We start from the raw sequence: 17297 nt of genomic DNA on the forward strand, positions 1-17297 counted from the left end.
GTCTTTGGACACAATGCCAGTGAAGCAGATCTCTGCTAAGAAACAAAAGGCTTACCAAACAAAGACAGCCATAAATCTATGCCCCCTGACATCCCAGACAAACGTCTAACCTCATTCCCTCCTTCCCTTTATCTCCAGGTTCATAGCTTCCTGAGACCCTCTCTGTCATAGGGTCAGTGTTAGTGTGGCCCCTCCATTGGCCAGTGTGTAGGGTTCATCCTTTAGAACAGAATCTCATATATTCAGGGGAGCTGATAAAGCTTTCAAGGGAGGGAAGAGATAATGATGTCACGGGCGGCACACTCTTCCATGTGTGTGGGACGCCACCTCAATGGACGGAAGTGTTTGGGGTCCAGCTCTGTCAGCAGAAAGGAAAGAGGTCCGCTCCCACACTACTGTCTACTGTAAGCTGGGCGTGGCTGAGCACTCTGATCATGGAACCACCTACACACACACAGGAGGGGACACCCTGGGGGTCTCAGTTTGGGTCCTTGGTCAGTGTATTGGAGATTTGAATGTGGAATATTGCTTTATTTTCCTAACTTTAACTTAAAAGTCAACTTACTTTATATTTAATCATATTGGTTGGATGCAGATAAAAACACACATCCCACTCTCTCCCTGATAGTTGGATACTGTAGCTCCCATTATCAACATAGTTTCCTCTTTTAAAGTTTAAAATGTCTACACAGTGATAATGGGTATGTATATGTCTTGATTCACTTACGATCAGAGAGAATAATCAAACAGCAATTCAGCTTCTCAAAATAGTAATGGTGTGTAATTGCGGTAAATTTAGCCACTGTGATCTACCAAAGGTTATCTGTTGGGATGTCCCGCATGGGTTCATACAGTTGGAGCCAAACAATGCCCACCCTTTCCGTTGGGGAGTGTATCTAAGCTGTGGGTGTAACACACTCTGGACATGATATGAGGCCTGCAAGAGGGGTGATGAAAAAAAGCTGGGAGACAGTCCATTCTAATCTGTGCTATATCACTTCCAAACAAAAACTATACATTAGTACTGTACTGTAAACAGGTTCTTGTTGAGAGCCTGTATGTTGGTAATACATATAGTGAGTCAACAAAATATATCCGCCACAAAAAACAGCAATTTTCTGTAAACCTCTCTTCTTCACCAATAGAGGGAGGTGTTGGTCTTCTATTTAAGCAGATCTACAGCCTACACTGTTTCAGTGCATCTGATAGCAAACCATGATGCTACAGTGTACATGACTGTTTAGTAAAAGAAAAAAAGAACACTGAAACTAAAATGGGTTTCTTGAACCAGTATTAAAACGATTGATAATAATGGGGAATATATGCTGCATATACACATTCCAAGTAATTTCGCATAAATGCAGATACAAATAATTCAGTTTTTATTTAAGTGATGATAATAATATTGTTGTGAAACTTTTTCTGATTGATTGACACAGAACAAAAATCATGTGTTCATTGTAATGGATTTTACCAGTTGATTGAAATGTTGATGGCTATTCCGGGATTGAGTGAAATAAAACAACATGGACATGTCATAAGGAGAATAAACTACTCCTACACAGTTCATCATGATGAGTGAAATTATGATTTTACCCTGAGATCATAATACAAAACAATATTATGTAACATAGAAATAAAACATTCAAAACGATACATACAAAACAGAACATTGACCGTTGTCAGTGCTGGAATTTAACTCCTGTGAGAGTAAGATATTTTCTGGTATATTTTGCACTGAAATTCAACACACTTAGAAAATAGGCCTTTTAACAATAATATACAGCATTATGTTGTGGAAATGTGTGAAGATATTACTGAAATCCAGCTAAATATTTTGTTCCATTTTACAGGTCAGATGGTGGCTATGGACACAAGTGCCCACCCTTGTCTTTAGACTGCAACAGATTCCTCTATTTAGATCCGAGTTAACCCATTAACCACACATGAAATGTGGAAGGTCAAAGAGCAGAAGGCATATAAGAGAGTACATCTAAGCACCAAGCCAGACTTGTGCAGTAACCTGTGTCCCTTGGTCTACTTCAGGATGAAACGCAGCTTTGCTGGATACATAGTAGAAGCCTTGTTCATGGAAAGCAGATTAAATCACACAACCTTTTGTAGACAAATACAAATATCCTCAATAACATTGCCATACAGTCTGCCAAAACATCAGCAGCTTGACTACATAGAAAAAAGTTACATAAAGGGTATTTGGAAACATTGGTATAGGAAGGCATGAAGTGAAGAAGATTAGGCAGTGATGACTGCTGAATATCTAATACATTGAGAAATGTAGCACCATATGAACGTCTCTCCTTCTCCCTCCTTGTCTCTAACCCGTAGGTGCCTAGAGCTTGTTAGATGTTATGAAGACGTAGATCCTGGCCAGAAAGGAGGTGAAGGTCCCTTGTCTCAGCAGCTTCATCTCCACATCAACAAGGAAGTCCTTGGGCTCACGCACCTGTCTCTGAAGGTAGACGGCACCTGTAAAGCTGTTGAGCTTCCGTGTGCTGAAGTAGCCTTCCTCGTTGCCCCGTGTAATGCTGATGACGATTTGGTCTCCAGAGTAGGTGGGGGAGGGGCCGATGCGGAAGATCTGGGCAGGGATGATTATGTTGGTTTGGAAGCTGAGCTGGTAGTAGGTGATCCTCAGAGGAGAGCTCTGGCAGTCCAGGGAGCCGGGACAGCTGGTTCTCTCACAGCGCCTGCACGACACAGTCACACCCGGATGCCACAGTTAGACTACTTAGTAGCACAAAGGGATGGAAATGAACTGGACCCAAACAACCTCCACATATCTTTCACATTGAAAACACACAATAGACTCAAAATGCTAAAAGATACAACGCTTTGGTCAGAATCACACACATTTGAAATGAAAACAAAGCCTGTGTCTCTCAGGTTACCGTTCACATCTGAGGGCGTAATGTGAACCAGTACATAAAACATTTGATCTTGTTTAAGTTCTGTGCCAAGCTGCCAGGCTCGTAATAGTATGATGGAATTCAGTTCAGGTCCACCCTGTAAGGCTGGGACCAAGCGCTTGACAGGGGGCTGTGAATGTGTGGTGTCTATGCCCACCAGAGCGGAGAAAAAGGAAAATCACAACACCCCAGACATGGCCCTGAGAGCTCCAAACTGATTAAACCAATCTGACTTCATCTCACTGGTGAATAGGAATCGTGCTTTGTTACAGACCAATCTCAATATCTGCAATGTATTTCCATTAACGAGAGAGTTCTAGGCACGGTGTTGCAACCTCAAGGTCATGTTGGTATAGGATTTCTTGTTACCAGAACACACATGCTGAAAGGCATCTGGTCGAGCCCCAAGGTACAGCCCCATGGCAGAGCCCCAAGGTAGATCCAGCTGCCCACAAGGTCTCTCGTTAACTGGTATACTATTCAGCACTTGCAAGAAGTGAGGTTTCTGCTCTCTGGAACACATTTCACTGAATTGAGTGCAGAGCCCCATTTCCAATCGGCAGAGCTTTGATCAGGAATGCTCTGTGGAAACAGATCATTCTCTGTATACAGGGGAGAAACACCAGGTATGGGGAAGAAGCAATGAAGCATTTCTTACGTGTCTGAAACTTTCTTGTAGTTCTGAGGACAGTCGAATGAGAGGCACCTGAAGCCTCCTTGCAGATTGTAGCAGGTTTGACCTTGAGTACAGTTGTGGCCACCAGTGGTGCATTCGTCAATATCTACAACAGAGGATAGGATGCACACTGTTCTATTTCCATGTATCATTCAGGACAGAAATGACTGTACATTGCATCAGACAACCACACTATTCTCTACATTTGAGCTTTTATGTTTTATCATGGACAGGCAGAGCCAAGATGAACACGAAGGAATATCACAGTGTGGCGGGCGGCAGGATAAATGGCTCAGTCTTTAATAACAACTTTCAGGGACATGTCTGTCAGGGAGTGACAGAGCACTCTGTCTGCTACTGCCACAAGTCAATACTAGTCCCAAAGCCACAATTAATTATGCATCTCATTTTACGGACAAAGCACTCATTATAGCTCACTAGGTCCAGTTCTCCATCTTATTCATCCTGCAAATGTTAACCTTTAAGAACTTAGTCCTACTATCTTTTGGCAGCAATTTCCCCCAGTGCAATCTGGAGAATGTAGTATATAGGTTATCTGTTCCAGCTTGAAGATAAGTGAGAGGGGCCTTTAACATTGCATGTTGCGTTCTGTCTCAAATTGAAAATAGATTAAAAAAAGATTTACTACAGTAGGCCTATACGGAAATGACAGAGGTTGTGATTCTAGGAGTCTACATCACATTCATATTTATAATAATTCCCTGGAGAGTAAAGACCATATTGCATAGTTGCATGTTGTCTGATGGTTGACTGCTCCTACAGTATCCAGAGAGGGGTGTTGGCTCCCACCTCGGCATGTGCGTCCATTGTTGGACATGGTGTATCCATGACGAGGACAGGCACACTGGTAGCTGCCAGGGACGTTGACACACTCGAAGGCACAGAGGTTTCCAATACTCTGGGAGCATTCGTCAATATCTATGAGCCAGACAGACCAACAGAAAGACACACAGACAATCAGACACATGACATTTCAGCCATCACATTGTAGACAGAACCTTCTATGATGAAAGGCCACAGGCATCACACAACTATGAAAAGGGAGATTACTCCTGATGTCTGATCGACATGTGTGTACAGTATGTGTGTGTGTGTGTATTGGTTACTTTATGTGCATGTATGTGTACATTATGTGAGACATACAGTGAGTACTGTACATGCAGGGAGGTGTGTGTGTGTGTATGTGTGCATGTCTGGGAGTTGCTGTCAGAAGCTACCTTTAGGCCCTGTCACCAAGGACAGCAAAAAATCAATCCCTCATGACAAGAATCGTGAATCTATCGATTTGCTGTCTGCACTTAGAGAAACATTGTATCATTACTTGGGTCAGTGGACACTGAATCTTTGCCTTCACATGCCTTTGATTTGTAGCCCTGCCTGATCATCATTTGTAATGTAGACATACACACTGACAGGTGAAAATATCAGTATGGGATACTGTGGGTTGCACCCTTGAAGAAATAAATGTGTTTTACAATATATAATTTAATTAAATCCTTAACATTATGGAGAACCCTTTCTGTTAAGGGAAATGAGATGCTACTCTTACCTTCACAGGAGTGTCCATCCTCTTTCAGGTAAAAGCCCTGGCGGCAGTAGCACTGGTAGGATCCATAGATGTTAGCACACTCCTGACTGCAGGGGTTGTTGTCACACTCATTGAAGTCTGTGAAAGGGCAAACCGACACACAAGATTAACCTAGCTTTTCTCAGATATTTTACCCTGAAATGTGCACTTACAGTACAGAAATGATGCCCATTATGGCACTTGTGTCATTGACATGCCAGCGAACAAATGCAGAAAAGCACCCCAGGCCAAGTCTCTAAGCCAAGTCCTTGAATTTAACTCCCCTTAATGGATAGCCTCACCTAAGTGTGTGGGATTGACAATGTTAGTGGCTTGATTAAGTTCGTTGAATAAAGCCATTGACAAGCCCAGCACAGTGTGAGCGATACTCCCTCCCAGGTTTGTTGCCTGACACTCACTATGTCCTCTACTCACTGATGATAGACTGCATGAATGTCGGGGCTAGTTACATATGCACCAGGCATCCCCCGACTCCAGAGATTGAGAGTAAATTAAATTCCATCAGAAAACAGTCCTTGCAGATAGCAGATACTTTGAATGCACCTCCTAAATTGTGTGCTATCAGCGTCATCTCATAAGCTACTGAAACTCAGAATGGTAAGCTTTTAATGCAGCAATTTGCCAGGAGCATTTATTCACAGTTCCTCAATGGAACAGCAACACACAGTGTCTCTGAATAACTGTATACAGTGGTTTAAGAGTATCATTTTCCGAGGGGGTAAGAGCACCTTCACAGTTCTTTCCATCAAAGGCAAGGGAAAAGCCTGTCGTGCAGGAACACTGGTAGGAGCCTGGGGTGTTTTCACAAGTCTGAGCACAAAGTCGGCCTGGGTAGCGCCAGCACTCGTTCACATCTGTCAGTGGAAAAACAGCAGACATTAGGAGTAGCAGAGGAAACATGTCAGTGCTTCAACTCCGCTCAACAGCCACATCCTCCCCTCAGGAGCATTCAGGATCATTATCTCTAAGTAACATAGGTAGACAGAGGTAGTTAGGAGAGTGAGAGGGAGTTAGGAGAGGGAGTTAGGAGAGTGAGGGGGAGTTACAAGAGTGAGAGGGAGTTAGGAGAGTGAGAGGGAGTTAGAAGAGTGAGAGGGAGTTAGGAGAGTGACAGGGAGTTGGGAGAGTGAGAGGGAGTTACAAGAGTGACAGGGAGTTGGGAAGGGTGGCATGATTAAGGTACAGAGAAAGACAGATAGAAAAGTGGATGTTGTGCTACCTTCATTTGCAAGCACAGACCCAACAGACTCCGCAAAACTGCACTGCGCACCTTTCTTGTTTGTCATTGACCCTTTGTGTTGTAAGGCTAAATCACTGTAACCACTAGTGGTGCCCCAGGTGCCGGCTGCCGGCTCTGTGGTGATGACATCTTCAGTAATGTACGACCCTCAGTCATCTCAAAGCACGACTTTACACGTGATCTAGCTCCACAGTTTCTCCTAGCCTGGCGCGGAGGTACCTACCTGTGCACACCTGGCGGATGGCGTCATACTGGTAGCCCGTCTGACAGTCACAGCGGTAGCTGCCGGGCAGGTTGTGACAGATCTGGCCCTCGCCACAGCGGTGGATGCCCGTCTGGCACTCATCCACATCTAGATGGATGGGAGATACAGCTCCTCAGCAAAGGCTTGTGAACAGACAGTCTCTTTACCTTTCCACAACCTCTCTCTCTATCAGCCTCCTGGTCTCTCTTCATCCTTTTCTTAGCCATCCTCTCTCTCTCTTTCTCTCTCTCACACTCTCACTCTCACTCTCTCTCACCAACCGACCAACGAACCACCCAACACACACACACACACTTTTAACAGCATAGTGGGTTAAAATGAGTTGCCTTAGATGGGCAGAGTGGTTGAGTGTGTGCAGTATTGTGTGTGCTCCGCTCTCACCAACACACTTGACCCCGTCACTGCTAGAGTGGTAGCCCTGGTTGCACACGATGATCTTCCTCTGGCAGGTGTAGGAGCCCACAGTGTTGATGCAATTAAAACCTGAGCTGCAGGGCTCACTAAGACTGCTGCACTCATTAACATCTGCATGGGACAGAGGGGGGAGGGGGAGAGAGAGACAGCAGATAGACAGACAGAGAGAGAGAGAGAGAGAGGGAGGGGGAAGGAAGGAAGGAAGGAAGGAAGGAAGGAAGGAAGGAAGGAAGGAAGGATGGAGGAAGGAAGGAAGGAAGGAAGGAAGGAAGGAAGGAAGGAAGGAAGGAAGGAAGGAAGGAAGGAAGGAAGGAAGGAAGGAAGGAAGGAAGGAAGGAGGGGTGATTGTTGGACAGTCACGGATAAGGCTCGATGACAAGTTTATTAAATGGGGGTTTAGGCAAATGTACCCCTCATGCCTTGGATTTCAATCACGTAATCAAATATTAACATTGGGGCTGATCTATTCAATATGTTATTGTCACATGCAGTCGCTCCAGCCCTGATGCCACGGTTTCAAACCGGTCATAATCTTTGCGATTTTACTTAATACTGACCAGTATTTCATACAACTGTATTTACGACCTTGAATATGTGTAGATGCTGCCCAGGACAAGACCTGTGAAACATGTCAGGGGTCTACCTGTGTTCCTGCACAATGTACTTTTCCCTGGGGAGGAACACTGACTGGTTCTTACCAATGCAGTTGCTGTGGGAGTCCTGTGTGAAGCCAGTGAGACACTTCTGTCTGGGGTTACAGAGGAACGAGCCTTCTGTGTTCTCACAGTGAAAGCCAACCCCGCAGTTGTGAGTACGAACCATACACTCATCAATATCTGAAAGAGGAAAGACATGCATCAGGCTGACTCTGCTGTTGAGCAGAAGGGTGCACTAAACTGCCTTCATGCACATTGAAGTCATCTTCAGTGGACCACAGACAGGGATGGCACTAGCCCCTCGCGTCTGTCTGTTAAGCAGCAGTTCAGTATATTAGACAGTGGGTGGCACTGTGGATCAATAGCAGGACAAGCCGCTGAGTTGTGTCAGAGACGTTTCCGCCCTGATCTGTCAAATTTTGACACTTCAAAAGGTGTCGTGGTAAAAATACACTTTTCTGTGACTCAGCTTATTAATGAGTCTTCTCAACTTACTAACATTGTAGTTATTGCTAAACATTACAAGCTATCATGACAAGGAGAAGTGTAATGGAGCTGTGCATCAGCTCAGAAAGGGTAGTTTTGTTAAGCCCGCTGGGACTAGTTCTTGGGAATAAGTCTTAAGCTCCTAATTTGTAGTTTTCTTGCCCAATCAAAATCATACGAGCACATGTCCAGCATCAGAGCATTGATTTCTGCTTGCTTTCATGCAGATAATTAGTTTGTTCCCTCCGTAGCCAGTCCTCTAAATATTACCTTCATTATCCAGCTCCATTGATTAGTCGTCCCTGGTGCCAAGTGCTGACATGAGTCCAAGTATTTTACCGCATGCGCAACGTGGCATTTCAGGGTGATTACTGTATCACTTGGAGAACCTGACCAGCCACTAATGTAGCCTACAACAAACATCTCCGGTGAGTCAGTGTGATGCCAACCATTCTGTCTCCCTGTTGACTGTTTTATGACCTGCCTGGAGCTAGGGAGGAGCTTAACTTGGGCCTGACCCACTCAATACTGAAACGCTCCCCTCCTCAGCTACCTCGCCAGCGATCTGAGACGCAGCATGGACACACTAACGTTTTGCCCTGAAGTCTCAAACAAACAAGTGTCTAGAGTCAGTAATACCTGTCTGTGTTCGGCGTTAATGATATCATTGACCATTTTGGGGGGGTATGTTATAGAATAGCCATTTGAGGACCGGGCGTTTAAGGTTGTCAAGGACACAGTTAGATGTAGTGGAGCTGGGACCAGATGACATACTCTTTCTAAGGGTCTGACATCTTTGTTTCAGAGTTGATTACAGAGTGCTACAGTACACTCTGCAGCTGGAGACTTACAAAAGAGGGATTTATTTTGGCTCCAGCACCTCTAATCGAATTGCTGGGAAACAGGCTATTGAACATCACACACTCTGAGGTTTTATCACCCAACCCTGAGGTATTGCAAATTGTGACAGCAAATGTCCGACCTTATCACAGACAGACAGGAATATTGTAATGGTTAATGGGTAATGGCATCAAATATTAAAGGGACTCCCTTGGGTACATTGTTCCTATAATTATGCTGTGGTGATGATGTCATCTGTGGTTAACTCACCCTCACAGACGAGGTTGCGAAGCTGGTAGCCTGCTGGACAGGAGATGTGCCTCTCACACACAAACGAACCTACTGTGTTCACACAGCGTTCGCTAGGCTGGCAGCTATGGGTGTTGGTCACACATTCGTTCACATCTGCAGAAGGACACAAGAGTGGGAGTTTGTGTGTTTATGTTTTTGGAACAAGAAAGAAAGAGAGAGAGCTAAATAGAGAGGGAGAGAGAGAGAAAGAAAGAGAGCAAGATGGAGTGAAAGAGAAAGGGAGGGAGAAAGATGGTGAGCTGGAGAAAAGAGTGTGATGAAGGAGTGATGGCAGCAAGGGTGGCTGCCAGGGTTAGGTTGTGAACAGCCCATGCATTAGGCCCATTTGGGCAGCCCCCGCTCTCCCGCTGTCACCATGACAAAGCAACCTGGGTCAGCAGCAGATGGGCAGAAGCAAATAAACACCCCATGAACCTCATAGGGAAGGCATTCCTACCTCTGTAGGTGCCATGTTTGGGTTTGGGTGGTTGAAAATCATGCGCCTGTTTACTTTACGAGCTGTCTTCCAGTCCCAGGCCAAGATACTCATTATGTCTAAAGATTTATTTGGTGCAATAACGTCAGACAAGGTTGAAACAAATTATTCTGACAAACACATGAAAAGAGGAGGGGTGGGGGCTTGGGGAGTTGGTGGAAGGGGGGGGGGGGGGTGAGGCATCAGTGGGCCATTATTTTAGCTTAGGACAATGAGTGCTTTGTGGTCCATGAGCATAATCCAAAATGTCAGACCTGTGCCAAGAAAAATGATCTTTTGCTTGCTGGATATGTTTACTGGGTCTGTTTGTATGAAAATATTGTTGTAAAACCCCGTAAAATCCTTATCAGTCAAACAACGCAACAAATCACACAGACCATGTGGATTTAGGATATTAGGGGGGGCCCTGCAGATGTGGTGGATTTCATCCCAGCTGAGCATCATTGTTCTACCCTTGCAGTCTTTCCCTTATCGTGTCATCCTCATCACTGTGGATTTGACTGTGCCAGTAAGTGTATGAGCATGGCAAACATCCAGATTTGAAGATCACCCCTAAATGTGGTGCATTCCACTGGGAACCCCACAGAAAGGTCCTCAAATCTGCACAAGGGGTCTAGTGGAAAAGAAAAAAAGAAAAAAAAGAAACCAGATAAACTTTTCTAGTTTATTCTACAGTAGTACTATCTTCAGGCAGCCCTTCTCCTTGGTTTTCCCCCTGTGATTATTTAGAGCTGGTACCACAGGGAATTCAACTGAACTGTGAGCCCTGTAACATCTTCCCCAGCAAAGCAGAGACTGATCAGAGATGGTGAAGGTGCAACGGGGCTTTCCTACCCATTCAGAGTTTTGTCTTTGAAATGATTCCCCTTACAAGGCTCCACGTTCAGCCTATTTCAAGATTCACATACTGTATCAAAATATACACCCTCTAGAAAACAATATGGCGAACTCAGGCTAGGTAACACTGCATAATTCCCTGACAGTGGAACCATCTCTTACAAAACATGGCTCCCAACAGACACATGGGCTGTGACATTTAGAAAAACTATTCCTTTCAGGCAACATTTACAAAGGCTACTGTTGTTCCTAAACATGGACACATGTGTTTTCTTCACTGTGGCAAGTGTATTTCTATCAACAGATAACATTCAGCCCTTGTGTCCTTGGAGCCCTGCAGACTGTAGCCGGCTCCTGAAGGACAGAGACTGGAGATGTGTTTCATCTGAGCGTGTTGGCAGGGGAGGCTCAGTCTTGTTCGACGACCAGGCTTCAGGGACCTGCATTATTTCATTATTTCCAGTGAGTCATCAGAGGGGAAAAGAATCCCCCCCCAACCCCTCTGCACCCACCCCATACACCCCCCCACCCCACCTCCCCCGGTCCACTCCCCTCCCCCCTGCACCCACCACACAGGCCCACTCCCCAGGGCCCGCAGATTACATTGTTGCTGGGAGCAAAGTGCTTCAACACGGGATGGAAATGGATCCTCCGTTTTAGAAATACAAACCCAATTTGAGCTAACAAGCCGGGAGGAAGTGATGTTGGCAGCCTGTCATGGGGGAGTAGAGGAGGAACTGGCTATGTACAGACAGCTGTCCCTGAGGTAGCACAGCAGAACACAGAGGAGGAAGGCATGTTGGAAATATTTAGACACTGTTTCTGAACAAAGACCAGCAAAGAACATTTTCTACACATTGTGTCATTGGACATGTAATGGAGGCCAGATTGAGAGTGGATGGATTCAGCCCTGGTTGGCCAGCTTGTTTGTCTGCGTTACAAGCAGGTGGTTAGGCAGAGGCTGGACAGCGTGACTCAAGTGCAGGCGGTGAGGATTATAGACTGTGAGCATTATTTCTCAATCATCTCTATTACGGGCTGGATGCTGACAGCTGAGACTCAGGGCTCAAATGATCTCAAGTGTATAAAAGTGAGAGGGTTATCTTTGGTTTGCCAGCCTTTGCATCACAACACCTTGTCTTCAACTGTAAACGGCAAGAAAAACCATTCAACTTTGACGGTGCAATATGGTCAAATAGAGTAAATCAGATTTACACATATTTGTGGATTCGAAATATATGACAGGCTAAGAAGCTTAATCAAGTATTGGTAAGAAGACGACCCTACTGGGGATATGGCAACTCATGGAGTGCTGACAGACTTGAAAGCTATTCGTTGCAGGGACCCATCCAAGATATCTTTCATTAAATAATGTGTGGCATCTGTGTCCTTTCAATTAACTGCAGAAGGCTGATCTTTCCACCATGTTTTGCGTAATGCAGAACAATTCCTCTACGACCCTCTACAGTTTGTTTTGTCCCCTGGATGATCGAGACAATAGGGACACATGGCGACCGCATGCATGAGAGCGACAAATCAGTAGGACTCCTGGCTCCGAATGTTCTCAGTGTGTGTGGCTTCTCTCTCGCAAATTGTGAGAATGTTTGTGTGTGCGTGTGACTGTGCGTGGGTGTGTGAGAGAGAGAGGGCTGGCAAACCACAGAATACCTGTTCACAGCTGATGGTACAAAATAATGATAAGGTGATGGGTAAAAATGATGCCGCGGCACAGCATAACTGTCTTACCCAGACACTCCATATTCATGGTGTGTATGAACCCTTCTTCGCACATCTCATTGAGCGAAACACATTGGAAGGATCCTTCCTTGTTCACACAATAATCCGCACTGGAGCAATTGTGTGTGCCAGTCCTGCACTCATTCACATCTGAACGTTGAAGAGGGAGCCATGGGGAGACATAACAGTCAGATCGTAAAAACAAACAGACCACTCAGGCCTAAAATGCATGCTTGGTTTTCATATGCACAGCTCGGCAAATCTTCCGGAATATTGTATTATTTAGTTGACCCCGTTATCTGGGTGTTTCAGGGTAGTCAAACATTGACATTTATCCACTCACTTCCTCCATAATGCTGGAGTGAAACCCAACTCTGGCTGTTTCCTTTGTTTCAGTCCAGACTAAATCAAATTCTGCCCACCCACACATTAACATATGGCAACACTTTATGGGAAAAAGTCTTCATCCAATCTCCTAAATTAACTGACAGTACTGTGGGGAAAATGCTAAGTCAGGAGATTAGTTGAGAGGTATTATGATAGCACTAAAGATCTCATCATACTGCCACAGTCTCCCCTAGTCTCCCCTTACTAACATACAGCTTCTACTAACATCACAGACATCCCATACCCCAAGTCACTTCCACCAAACTAGAATATATCCTTGACTACACATTCCTTGAATACACCATCACCACACAAGTGTTTGAGGGGATGGAATTTGAGTTAGTCACTGGACCTTGGGCGTACATCATGTTGTACATCATTTATCAACTATAAATAAAGAAACACTCTAGCACATCTGTGTCCATGCATGCAGAGGTGATGAGAACAAAGGGGCTGTGTAAAACTGTATATTGAATCCCACCTCAATACTGTAGAAGAAAGAGGGCATATCCCTGTCAACAGTTAAACTCGCAAATCCAAACATCAGTTTACAAACTATTATTGTAGCCACATGTATTACCGGCCATACTGGCAAGAGAATCTTGGCATTGTAAAACGTGTTGGTGTGGCGAGAGGGAAGGATCTGGAAGGGTTGGAAGTGGAGGGGAGAGTGTAACTGGAGACTGAGGGGAGGCCAGAGCCCATAGATGTAAAGCTAGTGTTTATTATTGCAGCTATGGTTGATATAAAATAATTGGCTATGGATCAGTCGTGCTTTAGGCCATAGAATCTACTAGTAGGAAATTGGAGGCCAATCAGGCAATGCATTGTTAAGTGTCGCAAGACCTGTATTTTTCTCCTTCATGAGTGACCGCATCCAATTAAAAGAAAAAGTCGACAACCCCAGACAAACAGGAGATTTGTTTTGTTGTTATTTGTGAGGTTGGTTTGAATGGGTGTGCATGTGTGTACATGGGTTTGTTTGTGACAGAGAGGTGAGGTATAGAGGACATTTGTTAGCCCTACTGGAGAGCAATAGCTGGAGGGATACACAAGTGATTTGTGAATCGAACCAATTACTGACAGCCTTGTGACACTGGCAACCCTGTCTGACAGAGGGATCCCTCACCTTCACATGTGTGACTGTCCCTCATCAGAGAGAACCCTGGGAAACAGGAGCAGTGGGCCTTGCCTGCCACCACAGTGCACTGCTGCATACAGGGGCCATTTCCTATAGCAGGAGAGAGAGAAAGTTAGCATGAAAACCTTCAAAATTCCTCTGAATACTGACCTGGGCCCTAGAGTAGAAGAAGTACACAAAAAAAGGCTTTGTTCCAGTTTCCTCTGCCACGTTCCCCTGGTGTGGTGCTACCCAGGCATCCCATCCTCAGAATCAAACCTCATCTGAGCTGTCCAGGCCTCATTCTACCCCCCAGCATCACAGCCCTTATGAGTCACTGCACTCTACGTGAGCCGATCAATGTTCCCCCTCTTTAAATGGTTGATACTCCTGACAAAAAGAGAAATGACAGAAGAACTGTTTATTTCCACTCATTCTTTTCCTGAAACCCTGATGGGGAGCTGCCTAGGATCTGATCAATAAATCAATCAGCCCAATCTTACAACTAACAGTCGCCAGCACTTCTATGAATGTGGACCTTAATAGACAGGTTGAGCTCAGAGGTGAGATATGGGACCAGCGGGGCATGTTCCTTACTAATACTTTGCGTCAGTTTTCCACTTCCATGAAAAACATTTCACTCTTAAAGAACCACATTCCCCAGTGGCAGGTCATCTCAGTTTAATCTGAAGTATCAGTATGCAGGGTAAGATCAAATGTTCATGGCTGTCCCTCAAACTCCCAGCAGAGGGACTGTCCCTATGTAATCCTTACACTTGAGGAGCCAGGCGAAATACAGACAGGCTCATTGGTCAAGCCGACCCCAGTCTTAACCTAGACAAACCATGTTAAATTCAGCCCAGCCCAGTCTGCTAGATTATACCAGCAGGATTTTTTTTTATAAAAGAAGAGCTGATGTGTTCTCCAGATGTATCCGGCCTACTGACTCCCTAATGTGGGACATAAAAGTGAGCCACCAGGGACAGCAACCCAGCAGAGGACTCCTCATGAACCACATGCTCCAGTACCATATATAAGACTCCCCTAGCCTTGAATCACTCTTATCACTCTTTCAACCACACAAGCTACTCCACACATGACCCTAGCCAGATGGATGGCTCTGAGGAGATCATGCTGGAGGTGCTACAAGGAAGCCAGTAGCAGACGCATCAATCGTTTTTGAATACTCTGGAACTTAGCTCAAGTACTGTACAGCTAAAGCTTGTTGTTTAATATCAGATGGTGCTAAAAGCAATTATTTTTGGAAATATTTGACAACTCCCTTTTGAGAACTGTAGTAGGACATTGGTTTCATAGCATCTGTCTACAGTTTATCCACAGCTCAAACTTAAGTAATTCTGTGGCTGGTGGGGCAGTTAAATGGTTTCAATAACAAGCCTGCAGGGCCACCACAGACAACTTAGTAGTCAGAATGCTGTCAATGACGGGCAGAGTAACAGGAGCAGCATCCTACCTGCACAGGGATTAGGTGGAATTGTAGAGATAGAGGTAGGGGCCGTGGTTGTAGACTGTTCGGTGATTGGTCTGTCATCGTCTCTTACTCGGTTGTCTTCCTCTATACTAGCTAGGAAGACACAAATATACATTCATGCGCACACACACGCACGCACGCACACAAATACATTTAGAAGGGTGTCAGATGGCTGAGCGGTTGGGGAATCGGGCTATTAACCAGAAGGTTGCTAGTTCGATTTCCGGCCGTGCCAAATTACATAGTGTCCTTGGGAAAGGCACTTGGGAAAGGCACCCTACTTGCCTCGGGGGAATGTCCCTGTATTTACTGTAAGATGCTCTGGATAAGAGCGTCTGCCAAATGACTTAATGTAAATGTAGAAGGGAGGTTGATCCCTCCATTCATATATATAGCGATCTATGTTGTTTTGTTAAGGGTATAATCTAGAGTTAACCATGTCAAAACAAGGCCATGACAGAGATGTCAAGCCTCATCTCACTGCTGACATTTTAAACCCTGTAAAATGAATTTCATGGATTTTGAGTAATGTCCAAAGGATCTCTTTGTGAGACAATATGGTATTCACAGGCCTCAGTAAATATCTTATTTTGGTTGCATCCTCTCTCACTGCTGTTTTAAGGCTGTTAAACGTGCCTCCAAAATGCCAGGGATAGTTTCATGTTCTCTATTATAGTATTCATCATCGTCATTACAGTCACCACAGCTTAACTGATTTGAATTGACTATAAAGGGCAGATGATAGGGTCCATAAAACCTTTTGAAATATGGAAAATGAAATGAAAGTTTCATCATACAAGGGTTGTGCCACTGCCTCTCAGTGCAGCTCTGTCAAAGGGCTGTGCCACGTAACCAAGGGAACAGAAAAGACAGGGACACACATACCCAGCCAATGGATGAGTGTGCAGGGAGTTGTCAAAAAATAAACAGCATTTTATATATCTGGCAGCAGCATCCCTCGTACCATGTCTATGTGTGCAGTTTACATAATGGGATGAGAATGTCAAAATTTAAAACAAAAAAACACCCACAGGAAGCTATTGTATGGGTCTTGTAGGTCTTTTCGAGGTCTAAATCAATCCAGACAATTTAAGAGTGAGAACATTTCACCCAACTGCTGCAATTGAGACAGAGCAAGAGATTAAAATGTATAAGTGGTTAAGACATCTTGGTTAACTCTTTAATACATATAGTATTTAAAGTCTCCAAATGCAAAAATGAGTAAAATATGAACAGATAACTATTAGGTAAGTAGACAGTACGAGTCAGTCACATGGATAGGTCCAGGTGAGCTTGCGGTACCTGGAGCACAGCTGTGTCTGTCCTGCAGCAGTGTGTAGCCCAGGTGACAGTCACAGCGGTAGGAGCCCCAGGTGTTGACACATGTGTGGTGGCACAGCTGGCCCTGGTACAGCTGACACTCATCCACATCAGGCTGCTCCTCCACCGAGTTCTCAGCCTCGTCTCCTCCCCCGATCGAGAAGGCCTCCTTGGGGAACTTGCTGTCAGAGACTGGCACAGAGAAACGGACAGGATGCTCATAAAAGCAGGCTTGTACAGTTACCTCATTAAGATGACTCGAACACAAGACACAACATCTGTTATGCTACCTCTGGCAGCTGTTCCTGGTCCACCTCTGTCTACCACACTGTCAATCAGACCTGTTCATCATGTCATCTCTCACAGCTGAGATTAATAAAGATCCTGTAGGATCCTAATTAGCCGAGCCCCAGTCAGAGAGAACCAGGTCTCTTCTGAAGGGGCTTTGCCCAATTAGCAACACACACAGTACACATAAACAGCAGCAACAGGGCCACCATCAGC

At 45.0% G+C, this 17297-nt stretch overlaps 1 protein-coding gene across 3 annotated transcripts in view; it reads right to left on the bottom strand.

Annotated features, from left to right (window-relative positions):
* Positions 1-1359: 1359 nt before the first annotated feature.
* The window catches only part of fbln2 (fibulin 2), a 34580-nt gene continuing 18642 nt past the window's right edge, over positions 1360-17297 (bottom strand). For 2 of the 3 annotated variants that reach the window (XM_047025942.1, XM_047025941.1), the window contains exons 6-18: positions 16776-16985; positions 15456-15566; positions 13991-14092; positions 12484-12624; positions 9384-9518; positions 7830-7967; positions 7099-7242; positions 6676-6804; positions 5941-6066; positions 5174-5290; positions 4414-4542; positions 3586-3709; positions 1360-2708 (exon numbers count right to left, since the gene is read on the bottom strand). In XM_047025942.1, coding sequence (XP_046881898.1) covers positions 2351-2708; positions 3586-3709; positions 4414-4542; positions 5174-5290; positions 5941-6066; positions 6676-6804; positions 7099-7242; positions 7830-7967; positions 9384-9518; positions 12484-12624; positions 13991-14092; positions 15456-15566; positions 16776-16985 — 1964 coding nt within the window. In that variant the 3' untranslated portion in view covers positions 1360-2350. The remainder of the gene's footprint in view (positions 2709-3585; positions 3710-4413; positions 4543-5173; positions 5291-5940; positions 6067-6675; positions 6805-7098; positions 7243-7829; positions 7968-9383; positions 9519-12483; positions 12625-13990; positions 14093-15455; positions 15567-16775; positions 16986-17297) is intronic. The other variant, XM_047025943.1, reaches the window with a different exon arrangement.

The sequence above is a fragment of the Hypomesus transpacificus genome, chromosome 9 (assembly GCF_021917145.1).
Source record: "Hypomesus transpacificus isolate Combined female chromosome 9, fHypTra1, whole genome shotgun sequence".
NCBI lineage: Eukaryota > Metazoa > Chordata > Actinopteri > Osmeriformes > Osmeridae > Hypomesus > Hypomesus transpacificus.